Source organism: Brachyhypopomus gauderio, chromosome 19 (assembly GCF_052324685.1).
Source record: "Brachyhypopomus gauderio isolate BG-103 chromosome 19, BGAUD_0.2, whole genome shotgun sequence".
Classification (NCBI taxonomy): Eukaryota; Metazoa; Chordata; class Actinopteri; order Gymnotiformes; family Hypopomidae; genus Brachyhypopomus; species Brachyhypopomus gauderio.
In genome coordinates, this window is record NC_135229.1 from 15,087,284 (window position 1) to 15,097,283 (window position 10,000).

Genomic DNA, 10,000 nt, shown 5'->3' on the forward strand with positions numbered 1-10,000 from the left:
CAAGATCCTGATATTTCAGTACATTTCATTATTTAGAGTGTCGCTTTGAAGCATCAATGCGATTTTTGACATAATATTTTATTGCTTCCCAGCTTCTTGATTTAAGTGCTGTTGGTGATGTCTCAATGCAGTGAAGACACTGGGATTTCCCAGGAACCTTTCCCATGCTGATGAACTCCAGAAGTGTTTTCTCTACAGCTTTAATTTCTTCATCAGTCCATTTCCTTTTTTGAGTTTTTGATGATCCTGAATAAAGAGAGTGACAATGATCTTAAAAAAACTAACAAACAAAAACAAAAAACACTTTTACATGACCAGCCCCCAATGGGACTATGACAACATCTGACCATAGCAACAGTACACATGATATTAATGTTGTAGCACAAGCAGCAAGATTTCTTGCAAGAGTATCAATAATAGCAGAAATAGAAATAGCAGTAGAAATCTAGGTAGTTGAAGAAGTATGAATGAAGACTAGGTTTACCAACACAAACTAAGATTATCATTTATAATAATAGTACATTAGCAGTTATGGATGCAGTACATGTAATACTAATACAGCAGTTCAGCTTACTGCTAGCTTTCTTTTCAACTGTCCTACAAATTAAAGTCATGAGCAAAACTGAAGGACCTTTGACATGAAATTGTCACGTTACGGTCCCCGACCCCTCCCTTTTGGGCGTGTGTTTACGTTGTCTACGTCAAGTCGTCTGCGTCGAGTCGTCTGCGGATCTCCGTGGGTGCGGTTACGTCTCGTGTTAATCTGTCTCACCTGTGGCTCGTCTCGTCATCACTTGGGGTTTATGTGGTTTGTCTATTTAATGTGCGTTTGCGCAGAGTCCTGTGCTTGTCGTTGTTTGAGTCTTACACGTTCATTGTTATCATGTTTCATGTGTGCCTTCTGCGCGTTATATGTATTTAAATAAACGTAACTTTCGAAAACAGGATTCCTTGCCTCGTCCTTCGTCACACCCCGAGCGTTACAGAAATATATGCAATCACATCAACTCTATTCTGTTAGTACCCACAGATTAATTGTATTTTAAGGAAACCTGAGAGAAGTAATTAAATAAATATGAAGCAAAGTAAAAAGCGATTAAATGGTGAAGATTAGAAATGGGACTGGACAGTGAGCATTCTTATTAAAAGAAAAAACTTTAATCTGAAATTTTCATGTCATCTTATTACCTTTGGCTGGATGCAGACTTGTCTTTGGCTGGATGCAGACTTGTGCAGCTTCAGTGGTGGGTTTACTTGTCCTCATCATTTCTTGATGGTCTGTAAACATAATGGCTGTCTTTTAGTACATGAGTAATCAACACTGGGAAAGCATTAGTATGCATGCTTCACTCTATACTAATAAGGCCTGGGTCAGCAGAGAGCTGCAACGAGCATGAACGATTTCAGGCCTTCTGCAATCACTTCCATCCTCAGCAACTGCATGGAGAGGGTGATCACTGAGGACTTTGACTACAAAGTGACAGGGAGTGAAGTGTGCAGGGGCTAGGCACCTAGACATTCCAAACTTGTGTCAGGATTTTATTCATGGACTTTATCTGCTTTTAAAACTTTAACACACAACACAAATCTCAAGCATGCAAACAAAATCACTGACACTACTAAGGATCCTGCATACTCTTTAGCACCAAGGACACTGCACACCCTTCTCTACTCTTTCAGCTACTCCCATCAAGCAGTCACTTCAGATCACCTCTGGCCAAATAAAAAACGGACAAACATACCACAAACTATACCCGAAACATACCAGCAACTGGGAGTCCCACATTTCAATGAGCACACTATTTTTCTTCAGATTATGTACTGTTCTAGATTAACCATGATGACCCAGTAGCTGCCCACATACCTGATAGTGAAGGTGAAGATTCAGATTCAGCATCCTTCACAGCCCTGACATCCTCATCTGTGTCCGATGCATCACTGTCCACAGTCATTTTCTCTAATAAACACATTAACCACATGGACCATTTTAAGAAAGCAACACTGCACAAAAGGGCCACTGATTTTTTTAGGGTGGAAGTGCTGCAAATATGTCCATGTTCTTATAGAGGATAAACACATGGCTACTCCACCAATGGCAGCGCCTTCAAGCGCCATGTGTTAGTCGTATAATACTGCATTGGTGCATGCAATGTAGTGGCATTTTTTGAATCTGTCCAATTTATCAAATCTCTTTGCAGTTGCCAAAAATTCTCTATGGAGGGAAAAAAATGTAATAATCATATCTCACCTTCTGGATCAATGCTGATCTCGTCAAGATTTCTTCCTTTAAATTGAGACAACTGTCCTCGTTCCAGGGCCATAAGCACTTTACTTATCTTCGCCAGCTGTAATGTGCCTTCAGGCAGCCTATAATACTGGCGATGCACTCTGATATCATGGCCAAGGAAGTCAGCAAGGTCATCCATTTCATTGTCCTTCAAGTTGAGAACCTTGGACATAGTGGCCATGTGCTTTCTCAGTTTAGTGGAGGATAACGCTTCAGGGTGTTTTGCCCCACAGCTTTGAGCAATGAGACGAATAACATCAGATCCTCTGAAGTGACTGAGTGCTTGTGGTCTCCCAAACATGAACTGATTCTCATCAGGCACATCACATTTTCGGCGACACTTGACAAGCAATTCCATTGATGCCAACATATCCGGTGTGAGGAGAAGGGGAACCTTTCGTCCACGTTTGCCCTTTATCTCTACTCGCTGGAAGTGCTTACAGAGTTTCTTTTCAAGGTCAGATAAAGCATGCTCTACGTCTGGATGAGTCGCTGAGGTGTCCCTCAATGTAAAGGCATTAAGGGACATCTTAGACACTTCTCCTTCTCTTCTACGATTAAAAAGTATAACCTCGCAAAGAGTAATTTTTGCAAGCTCTGCCCAGTTCTTCTTGTTTGGTTCTTTTTCAAGTGCATTTTGCCACTGTTTTCTTTGAATATTTAGATACTGGTGCATTTTTTTCACATCTTCAGCAAAGGGAAGAAGTTGTGGAGCATTCCATTTAGCCTCACTCAAATTCCTGAGGGCTTGGGATGACACACACTCACTCCATTTAGTCTCACACAGTTGCTTAAAAACTTGCACATTGTGAATCACTTTCTCATCACCAGACATCATTGCTTCACACTCAATAATATTTGCAATTTTTTTAAGGTTGTGACCCAATTTCAGTGCCAAAGATGGTGTTTTGTATGTGTTTGTGTCCTCATTCAAGCCAGCCACAGTCTTAACTGTCTCTATTACATGAGGGAAATTGCATGGTACAAAGAAATCATTCATAATCTTTAATTTCCCATTTTTCTTTCCTTGGAGAACAAGTCGCCCTGTCTCGCGCATCTTTTGCCTAATATACTCGTGTTTTGTGACATCGTGTCCATGCTTATTGAAAAGGTGTTCACCAAATTTCAATATTACTTTCTCTGTACGGACAACATTTGTTACCGCATCTTCATGCATGTCAAGAACTATTTTCCAAAATTTGGCACTCACAGTATCTGGAACTGGCTGAGCATATGCACAAAGGGCCTGGACTCTAGTTTTTCCTGTTTTTTTCACTTTCTTGTTAAGATGACATCTCTGCATGTGTTTCCACAGTGTTCTCCTCTTGAGGTAAGCTTCACAATTAACACAGTGTAGGTAATCACTGGCCTTTACAGGTACACTGGATTGTTGCTGGGGTATCACCATTCCTTTCCCTTCTTTCAACACCTGATTATTATGTATGCGGTTCCCTCTGTTTCGCAATAAACTGAAGTGTATTCTTCGCTCCTTAGAGCTCTTTGGAAAAGTAATTGCTCTTGCCACTTCAGGTTTATCTTTGTGTTTACATTCCAAATGTCGTGCAATTTTGCTGAATGGCTTAGCACAAAACACACAATAGAATTTTTTGTTGTACAGTCTGCCACCATGTTCTTTCTTCTTTAGTGTCATGACTGTTACATCAGTAGAACTGGTTGATGAGGATTCTCCAGTGACATTTCCAACCTGGGAACTAGAGTCCGTCATATGCCTTCTCTTACATTGTTGGTTATCTCGTTCATGAGAGTTAGTAGTCTGTGCCTTTCTCTTCTTTCCCTTGTGCTGTTTATCTCCTGATGAACAGTCTCCTTCTGCTGCACTGTCATGTTCTAAACTGTCACTTTCTATGTCTTCATCAGACTGAGGAACGTATTCTTCCTCACTGTCCTCAGAACTTGGATATTCATCTGTTGTGTATCCAAGCATTTGTCTATTAAGCTGCAAAAATAGGTTGGATTTTAAGTCTTGATAATTATTTTTTTTCCTGTCACAAGCAGTTAAAGATCAGAAGTGTTGAGACAAAACAATATATTACAATCAGAAGACTACATTCACATACTGAATACTTGCAAATCAGAATAATACATTATTGGCCATATACCAGACAATGCCAATATTTCTGCAAGTTGATTTCAGAGGTGTTCTTTGTGGTGTCTAGGGTGCTGCAAGGCAGTTGCTGTGATATTTTACACAGCTGCAGTTGAGTGCCCATTCACCACCCTCTGAAGATGAACAGGTTCTTAGTAAAGTGGTTAATCGCTGTAAATGTATGCACTGTGCTCCCACTCTGCACTCTGAACGATTCAGCACCATATCAGAGGTAGTGCCACTTTGTCCTCTAAGCATGTAAAAACATGACCGCAGTCAAGTTACAGATGCCATGGCATTTATGTTAAAGTGAAGTTTCACATAAACTTACAATTACACTGTCAGTTCTTCTGAGCTCAGGTACACTTGTGTCCTCATCAGAATTAAATAAAGTTACATCAAGGACAATGGTTCCTTCACCATCACTGGAGCTCTGGTGTACTTTCTGAAAAGAAAACATTTCAGAAAATCAGTTTAACGGTCAAAACATCTAAAAATGAAATACAATGCAGTTCTGCAAAGGTTTGTATTGGATTACAGCGATCACCAACAATGTTGCTGTTGTACAAAGTACACCTCAAAACAAATTTTTTGTACTTTTGTAGACATGTGCTGCCATGTATTTTAGGGTAGAAAGACAATGCCAAACACTAACCTGTTTAGAACACAGTCAGCACAATGCTACCCAAATATTAGCTGCTCTCTCCTTATGCTTTTGCACTGTACAATAATTTACCCTCATGAGCTGACTGTAAACTAAAATTAACTAAACTCTAGTTAGCTTCTGATCTGACAGTTAAGGGGAGAGTTAAGGAAAACAGCACTGAGCAACTGACTGTTTTGGGGAAGAGAACAGCAGCGTTACAGAGACACCTTATTTAGGAACATTGTGCACATCAGGGAATCACCTGGTGATTTGTGAGCAATGCATGAGTCATGCATGATACTTATGCATGTATGCATTTTTTGTCTCAGGTTGACTTATGTCCAACTCTAAATCTTTGAAGTCAATCATGAACTTAACTCGGCAACATGTCTATTTAATAATGAGCACATAGAGGTTAATTCACAATAATGACAAAACTAGAGCACAGGTTCGTGCATAAGGGACAATATACTGAAGAGTGAGTACAGGCTATAAAATATCTGTAGATGTGTTGACACAAGATTGGAAATTAGTGGTGGATGTAGGTAAAAACTACAGGTCCCAAGTATATTGCTTTATTTACAGTGAGGCGTGTGTTGTACTCTGAAAGTAAGCAATCAGTTTGTCTTAACACCATCAACTGAGGATGCAGTGGATGAACCTTTTAAAAGAAAGAAGTGAAATATGTAGACCTCGTGGCTGAGGTGAGAGTACATGTGTAGGCATATATGAAGCCAGGGGAGATAGGTGTGAGATGATTTTAGCTAAGTCTGCCACATGCTTGCATATGGTATTTGTGCTCCTATTCAGCACCATATCAGAGGTAGTGCCACTTTGTCCTCTAAGCATATAAAAACATGACCACAGTCAAGTGACAGATGCCATGGCATTTATGTTTTAGAGACTGTAAGCTAAGGGCAGTTGTGAAGGAGTTATCCAACATTGCTGAAAGTGTTAGTCAGCGGCTGTGGATGAAGAGAGCACAGGCTAGTTGGGGAAATGCATATAAAGGTGGAATGGCTGAGGTGTTTAGTGTGTCAAGATACATGAAGGACAGGTGAGGGGATTGTTGTCATGTCATTCTCATGACTGGTTTTTATTTCAACCAGGTACACAGCCAGCATTGTATGCAGCTGGTTTAACTTCTAATGATGATGACGACATGTCTTACCTTGTTCTGTTCAGAGTCAAAGCAATCCGTCACATCAGCAACTGCAAATAAATTACAAATGATGAAAATGAGGGCACACATTTTGTTGACTATATGGTCTGTTAACAGAAATATCACTGCACATTACTGATAGGAAGTCACCTGGTAGGGATACATCTCCATGTTTTAGATTACTTTGTGCTGCAGTAATTTTTAAGGTAGATGGGAAAACAAACTGATTTGGACCATTTAGATGGGGTATTAGTGACCTCCCTTGAAAAAGTTAGTCCAATCCAAATGAAGATTTACCTAGGATTTTTTAATTATCTGATATTTTTATTACAACTCATGCCATCTCATTAGTCTCCTCATTCTCACCTGTGCTTTCAGTGCTGCCACCAGTGTATGCAAAATTTGGATCATCTGCCTGTCAGCACAAGTGACAGTGAAACTTCAAGATCTAACACATTATACTGCATTTCAAATATAATAAAACAGCAAAAACAACTATATTGTAACACTATAGTTCTTCAGTCAGGCAATGTGGTAGCCTCTAGCCATAAAAAACATATTAGGAAAAAAAACCTGGTGTGTAAATGATCGTTTGCAAGAATTCAGGAATTCTGGTAGCTTGCCTTCATACATGGCTTACTTCACATTTGAGCATGTGTCAGCCTCTAATTAGCTGCAACTCATCCAACATCCTTGCTAGCAAACTAGCTGGCTAGTTATTTAATGCAAGTTAACTAGCTAACGTTAGCAAAGTAGCTAGCTAGTTATTTAATGCAAGTTAACTAGCTAACATTAGCAAAGTAACTAGTTATTTAATGCAAGTTAACTAGCTAACATTAGCAAAGTAGCTAGTTATTTAATGCAAGTTAACTAGCTAACATTAGCGAAAAGCTAATAAGTTAGCTAGCTAACTAGCCAGATATCTAAAAGATCTAGCGAAAATTACTAACTACCTAAATAACTAACCTAGCGAAGTACTTTATGTGGCAATGCAAGTAAACCTAACAGCGTAAAATAATGGGAAAACAACAAAAAACTTACCATTTCTTTCGATGTTACACATCTAACTCTGCCTTCAGCTGGAGCATGCCTCGGGAATCCAAAAAAAGGAGCGCTACGGCCAATCCAGACCTGTTTGTTCCGGCGAAGATACAGTGACCGTGGGGGAGGGGCATAGTCAGCGTGGGGACTTCATAAGTCAGGATCTGTGTAACACTTCAGTTATTGCTGAGGATGGGTGGGAGGACGTCATAAATCACCTAATGAAATTACTGAATTACTGAAGTGGAGACAAATGACAACTGAATTTTCTGTGTGTGTGTATGTATATATATACATATATCAGATAAAAACGGTCTGCAAGCTAGTTAAATTTAATTAGTGGTGGGTACTAATATATATATATATACAGCCCACCACTAATATATATACATGTATACAGGTATATACACATATATATATATATATATATATATATATATATATATATATATATATAATTTTTAATTAATTATATATATTTTTTATTGTTTACAGCTTGTAGCTTGTATTCCTTGGACACGTAGTTGGCCATTCTTTGACAGTTTTTAGGAGTCCAAGCACACAATGACCATTACCATAAACCTCTGCTGTTTAAAAGCCACCAGCCACACATGGTGAAACTTGGTACTTGGTAGGTAAATCAAGAGGGGTCTCCAATCATTCATCTGGGTATAACACCATCCTTTCTGTTTCTTTATCAGTAAACTACATGTCTGCTCAATTGTACCTGAGACTAAGGGCGTACTCACACTAGGCACGGTTTGCTCGTTCCGTGCTGGGGCCCGGTTATCCCCCCTCCCCACTCCCCCTCTGGCCTGCACTCACACTGGCTTCATCAACCCGCGCCCGAGCACGCTTACGTCATCACAACGCCGCTTTATTTGGGAAAAAAGCGCGCTCGCACAACACTATGGAGTTCACGATTCTCTTTTTATTGTATTTTTGGAGTCGTTTTGGGAGTGCAGAAACACGGTGCAAGCACAGATTTATCGATAATTTAACACAACGATTGTCTGCTAATCGCTTTGCCGCTATGACTGTTTAACGTGCGCATCGCATCACTGACGTCATGTTTGAGTTCCAGCGAAATGAACCAATCACACGAGGCACCAAGCGGGCCCGGGCACGGATAGCGCTCACACTAGAAGCGAACCGTGCCCGAGTCCACATGAATCGTGCCCTGGCCCACCTCTTCAAGCGGGCCCGAGCACGGTTAACTGATCCGGGCCCGGGCACGGTTGGAGCGCTCACACTAGCCAAACGAACCGTGCTTCGGCAGGCAACCGTGCCCGGGCCCGGATCACAGAGCCTAGTGTGAGTACGCCCTAAGAGGCTGCATTATCTGTGTGCAGTGTATGGAATGGCATGCAACTGGCAAATCCCATTTTGAATGCTATGTTTGAAATGCTTTTGCTTTCCTGGTCAAACTAAAAAACATTTCGAGGACCAACAGACCAGACGTGTAATGTAAGAAGCGCAAACACTGCAGGTGTAGACTAGGCCATAGTGTGATGGAGTATGTAGAGTATTAGGCTCCTAACTCAAAAAGTCAGCGTATGGCGACCTTTTCAATTTGCTTGTGTAGGCAATGCTTCTGTATTACAAAAGCCAAACTAACATTTTGTGGGCCTACACGCCAGCCGTGTGAGGTAAGAGGCCCAAACACTGCAGGTGTAGACTAGGCCATAGTGTGATGGAGTATGTAGAGTATTAGGCTCCTAACTCAAAAGGTCAGCGTATGACGACCTTTTCAATTTGCTCCTGTAGGCAATGCTTCTGTATTACAAAAGCCAAACTAACATTTTGTGGGCCTACACACCAACCGTGTGAGGTAAGAGGCCCAAACACTGCAGGTGTAGACTAGGCCATAGTGTGATGGAGTCTGTAGAGTATTAGGCTCCTAACTCAAAAGGTCAGCGTATGGCGACCTTTTCAATTTGCTCCTGTAGGCAATGCTTCTGTATTGGAGAGGCCAAACTAACATTTTGTGGGCCTACACACCAGCCGTGTGAGGTAGGAGGCCCAAACACTGCAGGTGTAGACTAGGCCATAGTGTGATGGAGTATGTAGAGTATTAGGCTCCTAAGTCAAAAGGTCAGCGTATGGCGACCTTTTCAATTTGCTTGTGTAGGCAATGCTTCTGTATAAAAAAAAAGCCAAACTAACATTTTGTGGGCCTACGCACCAGCCGTGTGAGGTAAGAGGCCCAAACATTGCAGGTGTAGACTAGGCCATAGTGTGATGGAGTATGTAGAGTATTAGGCTCCTAACTCAAAAGGTCAGCGTATGGCGACCTTTTCAATTTGCTCCTGTAGGCAATGCTTCTGTATTGGAGAGGCCAAACTAACATTTTGTGGGCCTACACACCAGCCGTGTGAGGTAGGAGGCCCAAACACTGCAGGTGTAGACTAGGCCATAGTGTGATGGAGTCTGTAGAGTATTAGGCTCCTAAGTCAAAAGGTCAGCGTATGGCGACCTTTTCAATTTGCTCCTGTAGGCAATGCTTCTGTATTACAAAAGCCAAACTAACATTTTGTGGGCCTACACACCAGCCGTGTGAGGTAGGAGGCCCAAACACTGCAGGTGTAGACTAGGCCATAGTGTGATGGAGTCTGTAGAGTATTAGGCTCCTAAGTCAAAAGGTCAGCGTATGGCGACCTTTTCAATTTGCTCCTGTAGGCAATGCTTCTGTATTACAAAAGCCAAACTAACATTTTGTGGGCCTACACACCAGCCGTGTGAGGTAGGAGGCCCAAA

The 10,000-nt window shown here is 41.2% G+C and overlaps 2 protein-coding genes across 2 annotated transcripts in view; one reads left to right on the plus strand and one right to left on the minus strand.

Annotated features, from left to right (window-relative positions):
- LOC143482555 (uncharacterized) overlaps positions 1-7,325 on the minus strand; it is a 7,970-nt gene extending 645 nt beyond the window's left edge. The window contains exons 1-8 of the mRNA XM_076980921.1: positions 7,244-7,325; positions 6,569-6,617; positions 6,212-6,252; positions 4,726-4,839; positions 2,249-4,244; positions 1,865-1,957; positions 1,189-1,278; positions 1-246 (exon numbers count right to left, since the gene is read on the minus strand). The exon at positions 1-246 is cut by the window's left edge and continues 645 nt beyond it. Of these exons, the coding sequence (XP_076837036.1) occupies positions 29-246; positions 1,189-1,278; positions 1,865-1,957; positions 2,249-4,244; positions 4,726-4,839; positions 6,212-6,252; positions 6,569-6,617; positions 7,244-7,246 (2,604 nt within the window). The 5' untranslated portion in view covers positions 7,247-7,325 and the 3' untranslated portion in view covers positions 1-28. The remainder of the gene's footprint in view (positions 247-1,188; positions 1,279-1,864; positions 1,958-2,248; positions 4,245-4,725; positions 4,840-6,211; positions 6,253-6,568; positions 6,618-7,243) is intronic.
- LOC143482554 (period circadian protein homolog 2-like) overlaps positions 1-10,000 on the plus strand; it is a 44,087-nt gene that overhangs the window by 20,074 nt on the left and 14,013 nt on the right. The gene's annotated exons all lie outside the window — the stretch shown is intronic.